A 16,393-nucleotide genomic window follows, 5' to 3' on the forward strand; every position below is an offset into this window, starting at 1 on the left:
CTGGCTTCGGGTCAGCGCAGCTCCGACCATTGCAGCCATTTGGGGAGTGAAGCAGCAGATGGAAGACCTTTCTTTCTGTCTCTTCCTTTCACTCTCTGTAACTCTGTCAAACACATAAATAAAATCTTTTAAAATAAATGAATAAAAAAAAAAAAACAGGTGCCCCAAAGCTCACGGGCAGCATCGGCGGTCACCTCACTCAGGACGGGCCTCAGGCCCGTCCAAGAAGAGCGGTGCCTAGCAGATGAGGTGATGGCCACACTGCTAAGTCACCCTGTGCACCCACAGGCCTCCCTGGCTGACCCTGGGGGCGCATGGGGCAGCCAGGGTCCACACAGAGGTGCTCCCTCCTGCCAGCCCTGGGCCCAGAACCCCCCGAGAGTGGCAGCTCACGCCATGCACACACGCTGCACTTCAGCCCGGGAGGTGACAGCACCATGGGAGGGGTGCATGGCCTGGGGCTATCTTGGGTGGAACCCTGACCGCACACAGCTGAGCGGCAGGACCGGGCCCACAGCACGGCCGGGAAGCAGCCCCTGGGCTGTGGCAGCGGGGCTGGCGTTAGCAGGGTGAGTGGCTGCCAGCTACACCACCCCTCAGCACCCCCTGCTCAGCCCGGACGACTTGGTGACGCTGGCCGCCTGTGGGGTGCCGCCTGTGCAGCTCGGAGCTGTGAGGTGATGCCAACCGTGCGAGAGAGGCAGGGACACAGCAGAGCAAGCAGGCGGCCGAAGCCCAGCAGACCTGTCCCGTTCGCAACACGCAGGGCTCCGGGGCCTGCACGCCCAGGCAGGGGAACACACGACACGCCCGCAACCCGGACATCAGCCAGGCAAGTGGCTCCCGTTCCATCACCTCGCCCTTCTAGGGAGACGAAGACGGCGTTACCTCGTGAGGAAGTGACCAAGCGGTCCCAGGATCTTCAGTTTACTGCCCTCCTCGGTCTCGTCAACACAGCCCTGCTGCTGCGGGTCTCTGGTCTCCCTGACGGAGCTCAGGGTGACGTCGGTGAACTGCGGGCCGTCGTCATTCTCCAGGGTCACGATGGCACTGGAGCTGCTGGTGACCACGAGGTCCAGGATGTCCTCGTTGCTGACGGACAGCGTGGTGGACAGCTCCGTGCCCAGACTGGACACGCTGCACACGGACACATGGTCGCTGCGGCTCAGGGCCTTGGCGGTGGGGCTGCAGAGCTTCACGGAGTCATAGCCCGTCCTGGGGAACGTGGAGGACTTGCGCACGCTCTGCTCGCGCTCGGCACCGCCGGCGGCCGGGGGCGCACAGGACGGCAGGGGGCAGGCGCTCTGGAAGGCCCGCTCGGGGGCGAGGTCCGCCTCGGACTGCTTCCTCTTCACGTGGACCGCTCTGCAGGGCACGGGTTCGGGGTTGCCGATCTCCAGGGTAGGAATGCCTGAGTCCACCGACTGGAGGCTGTGCCGGTCTTCCAGAGCACCGGACTTCAGCTTGGGCCTGTGCTCGGGGGCCCTGAGGGTCTGCAGGGAGCTCTCTGGCCCACCATCCAGAACGCCCATCAAGCCAACGCCATTTGTGGAGGAGGCAAGGTCCCCATCGGTCATCTTGGTCCAAGGAGAAACTAGAAAGGCACAAATGCGGGGATTCAGAAAGTGGCTATAAACAGAAATACCCCTCCCCTGACAAACTGCTGGAATGTTCTGATAACCCCCCTTTTTTAATTCTATTTCTCCCACAAAGGGCTTCTTTAAAAAAAAAAAAAAGATTTATTTATTCATTTGCAAGGCAGAGTTACAGAGAGGCAGAGAGAGAGGTCTCCCATCTGCTCGTTCACTCCCCAAATGGCCACAACGGCCAGCGCTAGGCCGATCTGAAGCCAGGAGCCAGGAGCTTCTTCTGGGTCTCCCACGCAGGTGCAGGGTCCAAGGACCTGGGCCATCTTCCACTGCTCTCCCAGGCCATAGCAGAGAGCTGGATAGGAAGCGCAGCCCATATGGGATGCCAGCACTGCAGGTGGCGGCTTTACCCACTATGCCGGCCCTTCTGATGACCAGCGCCGGCCCCTCTAATAACCCCTTTAAAGGAAGTACTGAGCAAGTCCTACATGTCCCGTATTTTTTTTTTTTTTTTTTGACAGGCAGAGTGGACAGTGAGAGAGAGAGACAGAGAGAAAGGTCTTCCTTTTTGCCGTTGGTTCACCCTCCAATGGCCACCGCGGCCGGCGCCCTGCGGCCGGCGCACCGCGCTGATCCGATGGCAGGAGCCAGGTGCTTCTCTTGGTCTCCCACGGGGTGCAGGGCCCAAGCACTTGGACCATCCTCCACTGCACTCCCGGGCCACAGCAGAGAGCTGGCCTGGAAGAGGAGCAACAGGGACAGAATCCGGCGCCCCGACCGGGACTAGAACCCGGTATGCCGGCGCCACAAGGCAGGGGATTAGCCTAGTGAGCTGCGGCGCCGGCCCCATATTTAAAAAAAAAAAAAAAAAACTTAATTATTATTTATTTGAAAGGCAAAATTACAGAGGGAGGGGTGGAGAGAAAGAGATCTTCCATCTGCTGGTTCACTCCTAAAATGGCCGCAACGGCCAGGGCTGGGCCAGGCCAAACCCAGGAGCTTCTTCCAGGTCTCCCACGTGGGTGCAGGCGTCTAAGCACTCAGACCAGCTTCCGGGGCTTTCCCAGGCACATTAGCAGGGAGCTGGATCGGAAGTGGAGCAGCTTGGACTTGAACTGGTGCCCATGTGGGACGCCAGCACTGCACACTGGCAAATTTTGATTCAGGGCCAGAACCCGAGTTCTAACATATAGCATCATGATACACACAGCATGCCGTATCTGGGGGACCCCCAGGGTCCTCACAGCCGCCTGTTAAATGACACTAAGAGGTAACCTTGGTGTCTACAGGCGGCCATCGGGAGGACACAGGATTGATTTGGTGGCTGGCGCAGGGCTTTCAAGGGAGACGTAGAGAGACAAGTGCACGCCTTCTCCCACCACTTCAGGACGCCATCAGGTGCCAGACCAGAGGGGCCTGCCGACTGCCGCTCTCCAAAACCATGAGCCAGAATAAACATCCCCTCACTGAGTAACCTGTCAGGTGCTCCACCAGAGGCCACCACATGACCCAAACGGCGGGCACACCTAGCGTGACACTCCTTGTCACCACGGCTCCCCCGTCGGTCCCAGCTGGCGTGGGGGACAGCGCCGAGGGCACAGCACAGCCATGCTGGGCTTCCTTCTTTTCCTCTGGGGGGGGGGGCTCAATGATCAAGAGATCACCTGTGTCACAGTGTGCGCACTCCCAACACACACGCGAGGGCCCACCTGCAGACAACACAGAACCACACACGCCATCCGCAGCGAGGCTACCCCAGCCACATCCACGCTGGCCACGCCTGCCCGCAAGTGTCCCGTCATGCTTACTCATGCCCAGGGCTCCGAGGTCACGCGGCTGCTCAGCAGGAGAGCCGGCACCCAGAACACCCAAGGCAGCCCCCACTTCTCTAAAACGGTTCAGGGCCGTGAAGGTCCAGGCCAGGAGCCTGGCTCAGTCACGAGAAACAATCAGCGAAGGGAACATTAAAGCCAGCGCTTCCAGGAAGCAGAGTCGGAGCTGCCAGCTGTCAGTCACACACACACCCCTGCAGCTACGGTGTGGGGTCAGGCCTGGGCTGGCAGGGGAAGCAGGTGTAACTACACCAGCCTGCCCAACACCGCTCCCAGAGAGCAGAGACCCTGAAAGCCGCCTTCCTTTAGAACGTCAAAACTGGAGACCAGCTGATCATGCGTCTGAGCCACAGGGCGGAATAACAAAGAAAGAATAGGGTCCAGATCCAGACACTCCTGGGTTAATCCCAGCCCCCCTGGGAGTTAAAGCACTGACCAGCCGCCCCTGCCCCCCCCCCCCGCCTCCCTGGGGGCACTGAGCATCAAACAGCAAGTGGCCAAGGCCCTGACAACCACTCCCCTCTGTGTGTTATTTTAGCTTTTGTGCAGCCTTCCGGCTCCCTTATCAGGAAGCCTGGCCTCTCAGTCAACACAGCAAGCAAACTCACACGAGCAGAAGGAGGGAAGGAGCGATCTCCCTCCTTCCCAGAAACCGAGGGAGCAGTCCGACAGTGTGGCACTGGAGCAGAAATAGAACGGAGAGGGACGAGCCCACAGCAGGCTTCAGAAATAGACCCAACTATATATATAAAACTATAGATACACAAACTTGAAATGGGGCACCCTATTACTTAATCATGGTATTGTACCAGCTCATTGCCAGTTTTTCTTAGAATTTAAAAACCACAGGACCTGCACTGTGGTATAGCTGGTGAGGCCGCCACCTGCAGTGCTGGCATCCCACATGGGCGCCGGTTCTAGTCCCGGCTGCTCCACTTCCAGTCTAGCTCTCTGCTGTGGCCTGGGAAAGCAATGGAGGATGACCCAAGTCCTTGGGCCCCTGCACCCCCGTGGGAGACCTGGAAGAAGCTCCTGACTCCTGGCTTTGGATCAGTGCAGCTCCAGCCGTTGCAGCCATCTGAGGAGTGAACCAGTGGATGGAAGACACTTCTCCCTCTCTCTCTCTCTCTCTCTCTCTCTCCCCCTCCCTCTCTCCCTCTCTCTCTCTCTTTCTCTGCCTCTCCTACTCTGTGTAACTCTTTCAAATAAAATAAGTAAATCTTTATAAAAACACACACACACATCAACCAAGCAAAAATACAGACACAATTGGTTTAATAACAGATGCAAAATTATAAAGGTGCATGCCAACAAGGAACTGTTTCTCTACCTATGATAGAAGAAAAAAATTAAAACCAAGTCCATCCTCTGACAGGGTCTGAGCGCCACCCCCGCCGCGTGCCCCCGCCAGGCCCCACAGACCCCGCTGCGTGCCTGCTCCAGGGGCAGCCTGGGCAGGTGCAACACACATGGGAGAGCGCCACGAAAAGGAAAATACAGCAGAACACACCTTCAGAACACAGCAAGAGCTCATCTTTGTCCAGGACAAAGTAATTAGAATGATCAACACGCTAACAGACCAAAGTGGCAAAGAGCCAGGGGGAAACCCTCAGGGCCCAGCACAGCCGAGCGGCCCGCAGGCCTAGCTGCCACCCCGCGTCCCAAGCCTCCTCCTCCCCAGCAGTGCCGTGCCACAGGCTGCTGAGGGTGCCAGGAGTCACCCATAAGCCTGACACCTAATACACAGCGCACGTGCCGCGTGTGTACCCTCGGCAGAGCCGCGAGTCAGCCCACAAGAGACCCTGACAGCAGCGTGCACCCAGGGCACCCGGGGCGTCTCCTCGGTGAGGAAATCAGTGCTTGGGCAAACAGAAGGCAGCTGCTGCTGTCCACGGGACCAGAGACCAGGGAGGCCACAGCACCTCACGGCGGCAAACAGGCCCTTCCCGGAATCCCGGAGCGAGAGAGCCGATGAAGAAGGAAGCAGGGCCTGCCCCAGCCCCAGGCCCCGCGCACTCCTGAGCAGCCTCCACTGGTCCAAAGTCCGTGTAAGTTCCTCAAACCTCAGAACAGGGTGTTGGCCTTCGGGGAAACAAATCTAAAGGGGAAAAGTGCTTCCGCTTGCAACACTCTGCCACCGCGCTCCACAAGGCCAAGGCCAGCTGTCCCCAGCCCCGACCTGGAGCCCCACCTGCCTCTGTGAGGTCCGGGCCCGGCTGAGGCTGGCTGACTCCAAGTCACCTAAAGCCTGCACCTCCTAAGCCCCTCCCCGCCCCGGCCTCTCTCAACACCCGGCCCTACTGCACCACCGCCTGAGCGCCCTCCCCAGCCAGCCGTCGGGCCCCGGGGCTCCTCCCTGGGGTGTCACCTCCCAAGTCCCCCAGGGAGCTGCAGGGCCCCTTCCTCCCGCCGAAACCGCTGGATCTGGCCTCAGGGAGAGACAGTCTAACAGTTCCCGCTCGCCCTGGCAGGCGTGGGTCAGGGATTCAAAAGTCTGTCTGATGACCTATGACCAAGAGCTACAGTCTTCGGGTTTCAGAACCACGCCGCCCAAGAGACCTGTGCTGAGCCCCGGGTTACCCCAGGATACAGCGGGCACAGCACGGGGTCAGCCACCACGCTCCACAGTGAGGAGCGCCGTCAACATGCGCCGACCTACTATGTTCATGTTCCAAAGCCCAAACGGCCAAGCGGTAAGAGCGCGGTCCCTGGCGCAGTGCCCGCAGCGGTGGCCCCTTCAGGTTTAGTGACGGCTGCTCTCCCGGGCCTGGCACAAGGAAACCACACAGAAAGTGGGAGTGTGGATAAGGCTCGGCCTTCCTTCTCCACGCCCGGGGACACAGGACCACAGGAAGCAGGGGGAGCGCTGCGGGCGCACTGCACCGGCCCCGGGTCCGGGTCCCTGCTGGCGGCGCCAGACAGGGCTTGGGAACCAGGAGTCTGATCTCTCCCCCCGGCAAAGCAGTGGAACTCGGCCTTCACAAACGAAAGGGTCTATGAAGCCCAAACCGAACGGTTTCGCTGTGTCCCCAAGGGGAAGCGTCTACTCCTGGCCCTGCTGCCCCCGGCGCAGCCCTCCCCGCCCCAGCCCCTCTCTGGATGCGCGCGACGGGAGCTGCGCCCCAACACTGCTGCTCCCTGTGGCTCACAGAGGACAGGGCACTCGGCTGTGCTGCCCAGCCTCCCCTCACCCCGGCCAGCCACTGCCTTCATCCTAGGGTCAGGGGCACGGAGCTCACGTCCACCCAGCCGCGGCCTGAGGGCGGGCAGGACCGGGCCTGTACCACGTGACACGATCCCAGCACAGCACGAAACTGCAGCTTGATGAGCACCAGGCCCTCACCGCACCAGCTCTTCAGTCTTCCAGCACCCTCTGAGCTGCCAGCCCCCGCACACAGCCGCTCGGCAGAGCGGGGTCGGCCCCCGGCCCCCGGTGAGCTCGGCGGCCTGGCACAGACACCTGCAGCCTGCGCCCGCGGCTGCGTCCCACCAGCCAGACATCCCAGGGCCCCCGCAGACTGCCTTCTCCGTAACGAGGTCCTTCCCCGCGTCTGGGGCAAGGGTTCCAGTGCGACCAGCGGCCTCCTCACAGGACTGGCTGCCCAGCAGGCCTGGAGGACGGGACGGCGCGGCCGAGCCTCTGCAAGGAGGGGCCTCGGTGGATGCACGCACCCCTCCACTGTGGGGGAGGGGGCTCCACAAGCCCACTGCACGCAGCCCCTCCACTGGGGGGTCTCCACAAGCCCACTGCACGCGCCCCTCCACTGTGGGGGGGGGCTCCACAAGCCCACTGCACACGCCCCTCCGCTGTGGGGGAGGGGGCTCCACAAGCCCACTGCACACGGCCCCTCCGCTGTGGGGGAGGGGGCTCCACAAGCCCACTGCACACGCCCCTCCGCTGTGGGGGCTCCACAAGCCCACTGCACACGGCCCCTCCGCTGTGGGAGGGGCTCCACAAGCCCACTGCACACGCCCCTCCGCTGTGGGGGCTCCACAAGCCCACTGCACACGCCCCTCCGCTGTGGGGGCTCCACAAGCCCACTGCACACGGCCCCTCCACTGTGGGGGGAGCTCCACAAGCCCACTGCACACGGCCCCTCCACTGTGGGGGAGGGGGCTCCACAAGCCCACTGCACGCGCCCCTCCACTGCGGGGGCTCCACAAGCCCACTGCACGCGCCCCTCCACTGCGGGGGCTCCACAAGCCCACTGCACACGGCCCCTCCACTGTGGGGGAGGGGGGCTCCACAAGCCCACTGCACGCACCCCTCCGCTGTGGGGGAGGGGGCTCCACAAGCCCACTCTGAGTCTCTCCCTTTTCAATCCAGGCCCTGGCCTGGACAGAAAGGACCAGGGTCCCGCCCACGCTGGGTCCCAGGCTCCAGGGTGGCACCCAGGGCCTCGGCAGCCCAGCACCGCGCAGGGACCTCGGCGTGTTCCGAACACTTCCCAGGCAGGAGACGGGGGAGCTGCACAGAGCCCGCCGGGTCTGGACCTAAGAGGATTACCCTTCCCTAAAGTCACGGGTTCCTCCGCACGGTGTGGAACGGAAAAGCAGTCGTAACAGCAGCTTGGCGTCTACACGGGCTGCTCTGTGGGAGAAATCTGATCCGGGGATTCCTGTGCCGGCACCTCGGCGTGTTGCTGAGGGAGAGCACCCGGAACACTCCACAGCTCTTCAGACGGGTGGGATGTGGGCTCCCGCTTCAGCCACCAGGCAGGAGTCGGGGTCACCCTGCTGAGGGCCTGAGGGTCCCGCAGGACCCTTTAACGCCCTCGGGGCACTACGTTCAAGGGCACAGGCAGGGCGTCTCAAGGTCATGTCCTCGCGTCCGCGTTCACTGACTGACTGACGGGCCACTCGCTGAGCCTCCACACACGCCCCGACCCCTACGAGCCTGCCACGGGCCCCAGAGAAACCAGGACACACAGAAGGCAAGGTCAGCAGGGGCTGGCTCAAACCGGTCCGACAGCAAAGCCCACACAGGAGCACTGAGGAGTACAGCCCCCGGGGCCAGCAGGGCCGCATCCCATATGGGCGCTGGTCCCAGCCCCGGCTGCTCCACTTCGGATCCAGCTCCCTGCTGTGGCCTGGGAAAGCAGCGGAGACGGCCCGAGCGTCTGGGCCCTCGTGCCCACGTGGGAGACCCAGGAGAAGCTCCGGGCTCCGGCCTGGCCCAGCCCCGGCCAGTGAGCCGGAGGATGGAAGACCTCGCTCTCCCTGTGTCTCTGTGACACGGGGCCTACGCGCTGTGATTCTCGACAAGCCCAAGCTCTCCTGCGCTCGGCCTCCCACGAACGGGCAGCCTGCAGCTCGGGGCGAAGGCTCCGGCTGGGGTGTCCCCTGCTGACCGGCCTGGGAGGCAGCGGTGACGGCTCAGGTGACGGCGTTCCTGCCGCCTGCACCGGACACCCGGATGGAGTTTCTGGCTCTGGACGCTGGCCCAGCCCGATCGCAGCCGCTGTCGGCACTGCGGGGGCAGTGAGCCACGGGGCTGGAGCTCTGTCTCTCCGCCGCCTCTCAAATAAATAAAGTTTTAAAAATACGACAAACAGGAACGCAGGCTCTGGAAAAGCGAGTGCCCGGGCTCCGGCCTTGCAGAAGCACGGGACAGCACCAGACCCCGTCTCCTCAGGCAGGGCAGGATTAGGGCAGAAATCCACACGAAGCCGTCAGCATGGGGCCTGGCACGAGTAAGCCGTGCTGGTGTTATTCTTTGCTGGGCCCCGAATAGGGACAGCCAACGCAGCCCCACGGTTTTAGCAACCCATTTGCATAAGCCCGTCTGCCCGCCCCTGTGCCCGTGGCCTCGCCGCACGGCTTCTTCCTGGCACTGACACCTCCCCCCACACCTGACCTGCGGCACTGCCCGAGCTGTGGGCCGCCCGGTCCCCTCTGGACGCCGGGAGACCAGCCAAGGGCCGGCCTCTCCGCTCCACCACCACGAATTCCGAACCAGCCGAGCCCAAAAAACTTCTCCGTCCCCGGTCCTAACACCCCGCTCCTAAGATCCCCGCTCACACACTGCGCACGACTGTCTACACGGACGGCGGATCCTGGCCACCACGGTCCCCGCGCGGACACCGGGGCCGTGAGGGCCACACGCTCCACCAGGGGCCCACTGTTGGAGGGGCCGCCTCGGAGCACAAGGGGGGGAAGCAGGGGCCCGGGGGACAGCACCCACCCCGTGGGCGAGGCCCTAGGGAGGCCGGGGGGCTGGGTGGGCTGTGAGAACCCAAGGAGCCCCCACCTCGGCCTCTCTCATCCGGCTGCTCGGCTCCGTTTCCAAGGCTGAACCCACCCGCTGCCCCTCCCGGCCTCCTCAGGGCCGTGCGGCCAGCGTCTCAAGGGGTCAAACCTAAGAGGGAGACCGCCGGGGAGGGGCACCCGGGCGGCCGGCTTGGCCTTAGGGCTCCCGGAGAAGCTGCACGGGCCGATCGGCCCCACGGGTGTCCCAAGGCTGCTGGCCACGCGAAGCACCTGCCGGTGCCCAGCCCAGCCGACGTCCTGCGCACACCCGGGCAGGGTGCTCGGGCCGCGGGGCACCCCAGGGCCTCAGCAAGCGCGGTAACCGCGTCCAGGCCGGCGCCTCCAGCCAGGTGCCCACGGAAACTGTCCACGCAGGGCTCCCGCTTCCACACGGCGCGAAGCAGCCAGGACGCGGGCACGGACACCCCCCCCCCGCGGGCCGGGGCTCCACGTAATCTGCGGGACCAGTCCCGCGGGCCGGGGTCTTTGCCACGGCCGTGCGGGCAGGAGGCAGCCGCCCGCCCCCGGGCGCCACGCTCTCCGCGGCTCGGCCTGCGTGGGGTCGGGGGCTCCAAGGAACTGGGGTCCCGGGGGCCGAGCGCAGCGCGCGCCCGGCGCGCTGGAGCCTTCGCGTCTGCGGGGAAAAACTTTTCCTCAAGTCCCGGGAAACGAGCGTCAGAGCGCGCTGCCGCCGAGGGGCCAGGCCCCGCGCGCCGTGTGGCCGTGCGCGGAGGGCCCCTAGCCTCAGGCCGCTCCCCGCGCCCGCCGGCCGCAGCAGGTGGCAGGAGGCCCCGCGCGCCTCTGCCCGGCCCCGGGGAGGCCCTGCATACCGGAGTCAGCTCGGCTCCGACGCCATTCCCGGGGCCTGCGGGCCAGCAGCCCAGACCCCGCGGCCGCTGCAACTTGGGCGCGAGGACGCCGGGCGCGCGGTAGGCGGCAGGTCTGGCCGGCAGGTGCGCGCGAGCCGCCCGCAGCGAACAGCGGCCCGCGCCTCGCCCCGCCCCACGCGCTCGCCACGCCCCCACAGCCCGCCACACCCCGTCCCGCGCGCTCGCCACGCCACGCCCCGCGCTGCCCCGCCCCCACACGCTCGTCATACCCCACGCTCCCCACGCCCCCCGCCGGCCCGCGTCCGCTCTTCCGCCCGGGCCTTCGCCCCGCCCCACTCCCCGCCCACACGCTCGCCCCGCCACGCCACGCCCCGCGCTCGCCACGCCCCCGCCGGCCCGCGTCCGCTCTTCCGCCCGGGCCGTCGCCCCGCCCCCGCGCCACGCCCACACGCTCGCTCCGCCCCGCGCTCACCACGCCCCCGCCGGCCCGCGTCCGCTCTTCCGCCCGGGCCGTCGCCCCGCCCCGCGCCACGCCCACACGCTCGCTCCGCCACGCCACGCCCCGCGCTCGCCACGCCCCCGCCGGCCCGCGTCCGCTATTCCGCTCGGGCCGTCGCCCCGCCCCGCGCCACGCCCACACGCTCGCTCCGCCCCGCGCTCGCCACGCCCCCGCCGGCCCGCGTCCGCTCTTCCGCCCGGGCCGTCGCCCCCGCCGCGGCCGCGCCTGCACGCTCTGAGCTCGACGGTCGCCTGCTGCCCCTCCTCTCGCCCGCTGGTCTGCCAGCCGCGAGTCTGAGGAGCGGCGTCGCCGGCGCTCTTCTGCCCCGAGGGCCACGCAGAGCCCCGAGGGGAAGCGCCAAGGGGGCCTGGGTCCTCTCAGAGCCCCCGCGGACACCTGCCGGGGGCCCCTACCTGGTCGGCTCCGCCCGCGGCCATCTTGGAAGTGGGAAGCGGCCGGGAGGGGGAGGGGCGCGCACGGGCCGGGCCCAGGCGTGGGCAGCCGATCGGCGGAGCGCATCGATGGGCCCCGCCCCCGCCGGCGAGGCGGCCGCTGTGGGTGAGCGAGGGCTGGGTGCCGGGCGGGCGGCCAAGCCGGCGGGCCGCTGACCCGGGCGGCCAAGCCGGCCCGCACGTTAGCTTCCCCTGTGTTCTAACATCCCAGAGCCCAAGCAGCGCCCCCGGCCCACTGAATCCGTGGATACCGCGTGGTGCATAAGGCGTTTGGCTTAAACTTTGCAAAAACTCAGAGAAACGGAATTTTCTTTAAAGGTTTATTTATTTGAGAGGCAGAGTTACAGAGAGGTTTTTCATCTGCTGGTTCACTCCCCGGATGGCTGCAGAGGCCGGAGCTGGGCCAGGCTGCAGCCAGGAGCCAGGAGCTGCTTCTGGGTCTCGCGCGCAGGTGCAGGGGCCCTAACTCTTGGGCCAGCTTCTGCGGCCTTCCCAGACGAGGAGCAGCCGGGACTCGAACCTGCGCCCATTTGGGATGCTGGTGCCGCAGCGCCCACCAAACAGGAGCTTTGCAGGCCGGGAAGCTGACTCGCAGGTGACGTCCCGGCCCGGATCCTGGAGGCCTGAGCCCCTGGGGTTGGGGTTGTGGCCGGCGGCGCTGCATTCACACCTGGTGTGGGCCGCAGGCTGAGGGAGTTATCGTGGGGCCGCATCGGGGTGAGCGGAGCTGCCGGGGGCGGGGAGACCTGCAGCAGGCACCGGCCCTCCCTCGGGGACGGCCAGGGCCCTGCCTTGGCTTTCCTCCCCAGCTCCTGGCCCGAGAAATTCTTAGCACTCAGTGAGGTGGCAGGAGGGTGAGGATTGTTTTTTTTTTTTAAGATTTGTTTGTTTATTTGAAAGTTACACAGAGAGAGGTAGAGACAGAGAGAGAGAGAGAGAGAGGAAGAGAGGTCTTCCATCTGTTGGTTCACTCCCCAGATGGCCACAATGGCCGGAGCTGCGCCGATCCGGCACTGCAGGTGGCGGCTTCACCCGCTACGCCACAGCGCCGGCCCCAAGGGTGAGAACTGTTAAAGGCGTTGTCTCGATGGAAAACATCACTGTCGGGGCCTAGCGGGTTAGGCTGCTGCTGCTGCTTACAACCCAGCATCCCTTATGGGCACCAGTTCTAGTCCCGGCTGCTCCACTTCAGACCCAGCTCTCTGCTGTGGCCTGGGAGTGCAGTGGAGGATGGCCCAAGTGCTTGGGGCCCTGCACCCCATGGGAGACCAGGAGAAGCTCCTGGTTCCTGCCATCGGATCAGTGCAGCTCCGGCCGTTGTGGTCATTTAGGGAGTGAGCCAGCAGATGGAAGACCAATCTCTCTCTCTCTCTCTCCCTCTCTCTCTCTCTGTCTGCCTCTGTCTGTAACTCTGCCTCACAAATAAATAAATTAAAAAAAAAAAAAAAAAAAAAAGAACTCACACGGGTGCGTAATAGCAGCTTTGTAACCTAGGACGTGTTGGTTTCCAGTGAAAACAACACCAGGTCTCCCGCAGAGCCCAGCGCTTGTCGCAACAGAGGGGCTGCCTCAGCCCTGGCTTAATCCGGAGTTAATGCTGATCTGGGGACCCCCCACCCCTTCCGGCCGGGGTGGTCTTAGGGTCCTGGAACCCTCCACCGTGGAGCAGACCCTGTGGCACCGCGGGGTGAGCCGTCCTGGGACGCCCACGGCCCACACTGGGGGCCCAGGCTGGGGGCCACCTCTGCCTCCCGTCCAGCTTCCTGCCAGCGACTTAGCCCCCATGGAGCACCTGGCGTCCGGCTAGCGGTTGCAGGCACTTGGGGGTTAACTGGCAGGTGGAAGACCCACCACCCCCCGCCAAGGGAGTTTAAAACACTTTTTTAAAAACCCTACAGTGAGGAGAAGCCATTGTCCTTTATCCGGAGCCAGAAGTTGGTGGCGCACGCATTTGCGCTTGGCGCCCTCCGCCTGCCTCTCCCTGGCCCAGAGCGCCAGGCCAGAGCACTGGACCTGTGCCTGCTCCCTGGCGGCTCCCAGAAGTGTTCTCGCGGAGTGCCCAGGGCAGCAAAGGCGCGGTGAGCGCCACTCAGCTCTGTGGCTTCCCCCAGGTGCCTCCTCCAGGGCCAGCCCCAACAGGGAGCCACCAGCAACCTGGCCCAGCAGTCTGTGCGTCACCCCTGCTGGCGGCCCCTGGTCCTCAAGGCCCAGCCGGAGCGGAGAGACCCTGCGGGGGGGGGGGGGGGGGGCGGAAGGAGTGTCTCCAGGCTCCTCCTCCTCGCTCACCAAGGTGAGCAGACACCCAGGGGACCCGGAGCCCCCGGCTAGTAAAGCAGGAGCGGGCGTGCCGTGCCCAGGGTGTCCGGCACGTGCTGGGCAGCGGGGGCGCCGAGTGGCCGGCTGCCCCCGCCCCCACCCTCGACGGGCTCCCCGCACACAGCCGCGTCCCCTTGCCAGGAAAGTGTTAGGCGATCTGATGCCAGCCTGGGGGGGGGTTGTCACCAGGGCCCTTGGGGGTCACCACGCCCACCCTGTGATTACTGAAAGGGAAAACCAACGCAGAGGTTGAGGAAGGGAGCTCACGGCCCCCTCCTCAGCACACACACAGTCTGAGCTCTAGAGTGGGCGAAGGTTCCCGCTCCAGACTCCATCCCAGGCGCCCGGGCTTGCAGGCTGCTCACCACGGCGGCCACAGTCCGGCCCCAGCACCTGCCACGCTGGGGGCAGTGACACGCTTTGCAGGCGCCGGGAGCCAGGCCACTCTCGTGCAGCTCTGACCTACCGTCCAGGGGCTCTGGCCCGGCCACAGTCCTCCCTCCCACCTCCTTGTCCCTGGCTCCTGCCGGGGCCCAAGGCACGAATAAAAGTCACAGCACGCGGGAAGCCCAGCGTGGCAGCGGCCGTCAGCAGGGGCACAGGCCCGTGCACTTCCCTGTGGCCCACAGGCTCGTGGCACCCCACGTGGACCGGTGCCACACCTCCTAGGGGTCCCTCCCCCACCATGGAGACGGGGGTTCTTGTTTTTAGGAGACCAGGCCTGGAATTTTAGTTTCTCTTGCTGGTTCTGAAAATTGATCCGGATGAGGGCAAAAACCAAAGCAGGAGGAGCCTGGAGAGCTGGCCAGTGGACAGCCTTGCGGGGGGGGGGGGGGGGGGGCACACGGGAGAGGCCGGAGTCGGAGCCAGGAGAGCGTCGCCTTTGTCACCCCGACTCCCCCACCAGAGCCGGCGCTGGGGTTCAGCACCCTGCAAGACAGCTGTCCTGACAGAAGCCCCCCAGCAGGCCGGCAGCAGGCCGTAGAGGTGCACCGCGGTGCTTGGCTGAGCGTGGACGTGGCGTAGAGGCCCAGCCCCGAGAGCAGGGTGAGCAATGCAAGGACCCCGGGTGGCGGGCGGCGGCCGGCCAGCTTCCCAGGACGGTCTGCCGCTCGGAGAACACGCCTGGTGGACACAGTGATACTGGGCGTCACCCACGGGGATCAGACGGGAAGAAACCCCAGAACAAGGGTCTGCGCACCCCCGACTGCTCTGCCCCTATGGAGTTTCTGCTTTTACAATTTTTTTTTTTTTTTGACAGAGTGGACAGTGAGAGAGAGAGACAGACAGAAAGGTCTTCCTTTGCCGTTGGTTCACCCTCCAATGGCCGCCGCGACCGGCGCGTTGTGGCCGGCGCACCGCGCTGATCCGATGGCAGGAGCCAGGAGCCAGGTGCTTTTCCTGGTCTCCCATGGGGTGCAGGGCCCAAGCACCTGGGCCATCCTCCACTGCACTCCCTGGCCACAGCAGAGAGCTGGCCTGGAAGAGGGGCAACCGGGATAGAATCCGGCGCCCCGACCGGGACTAGAACCCGGTGTGCCGGCGCCGCTAGGCAGAGGATTAGCCTAGTGAGCCGCGGCGCCGGCCGTGCTTTTACAATTTTTAAAGAGTATTTATTTATTTGAGAGGCAGAGGCAGAGGGAGAGGGAGAGATCTCTCCCCAAATGGCTGCAACAGCCGGGGCTGGGCCAGGCCTGAAGCCAGGAGCTTCATCCCGGACTCCCCGCGTCCCAAGTGCCACCCAAGTGTGTGTGTGGGGGGGATCAGGCATCAGATCGCATAACACTTTCCTGGCCAGGGGACGCGGCTGCGTGCCGGGGAGCCCTTCGAGGGTGGGAGCCGGGGCGGCCGGCCACTCGGCGTCCCCGCTGCCCGGCAGGTGCTGGACACCCTGGGCACGGCACGCCCCCTCCCCAGCGCGGCCAGCACTCTGATTAACAAGCTTGAGGGGCTCCGGCCCACACAAGGTGGCACTTGGGCCGTCCTCCACTGCCTTCTCAGGCCATTAGCAGGGAGCTGGAGCAAAGTGGGGCAGCCGGAACTCGAACTGGCGCCCATGTGGGAAAGTGGCGGCTTAACTCCGTGCCACAGTACTGGCCCCAGCCTTTACAGTTTTCCACAGCAAAGCACAGAGATGTGCCGTGTGCTTGCCGGGCAGCCCGGAGACCAAGGGCGGCGTGGCTGCCGGGGCCGTGGGACGGCAGCTCTGAGCTGGGCACGGAAGCCCTGAGCTAAGTGGCACAGGCAGCATGGCCATCTTACGAATGGGAAAACTCCAGCTCCAGCGCTGTGCCGGCTGCACTGGGCAACAGAGCCGTGTGGCCTGGAACCCTGTTCCCCTCATCTCTAACCAGCGGGGCGGCCACTCACTCCAGAGCAGAGGAGAAGTCACAATGTAGCAACAGGGAGGAGCCCGAGGGTCCCCCTGGCCCGGGCCTCAAGCCCGAGGGTCCCCCGGCCCGGTCCCCAAGCCCGAGGGTCCCCCTGGCGCGGTCCCCAAGCCCGAGGGTCCCCCTGGCCCGGTCCCCAAGCCCGAGGGTCCCCCTGGCGCGGTCCCCAAGCCCGAGGGTCCCCCTGGCGCGGTCCCCAAGCCCGAGGGTCCCCCTGGCGCGGTCCCCAAGCCCGA

General features: G+C 65.1%; 1 protein-coding gene across 2 annotated transcripts in view; it reads right to left on the reverse strand.

Annotated features, from left to right (window-relative positions):
* Positions 1–11,537, reverse strand: part of TBC1D14 (TBC1 domain family member 14) — a 102,255-nt gene extending 90,718 nt beyond the window's left edge. For both annotated transcript variants that reach the window (XM_070069552.1, XM_070069553.1), the window contains exons 1-2: positions 11,413–11,537; positions 889–1,594 (exon numbers count right to left, since the gene is read on the reverse strand). In XM_070069552.1, coding sequence (XP_069925653.1) covers positions 889–1,594; positions 11,413–11,518 — 812 coding nt within the window. In that variant the 5' untranslated portion in view covers positions 11,519–11,537. The remainder of the gene's footprint in view (positions 1–888; positions 1,595–11,412) is intronic.
* Positions 11,538–16,393: the final 4,856 nt, after the last annotated feature.

Source organism: Oryctolagus cuniculus, chromosome 2, assembly GCF_964237555.1.
Source record: "Oryctolagus cuniculus chromosome 2, mOryCun1.1, whole genome shotgun sequence".
Lineage (NCBI taxonomy): Eukaryota > Metazoa > Chordata > Mammalia > Lagomorpha > Leporidae > Oryctolagus > Oryctolagus cuniculus.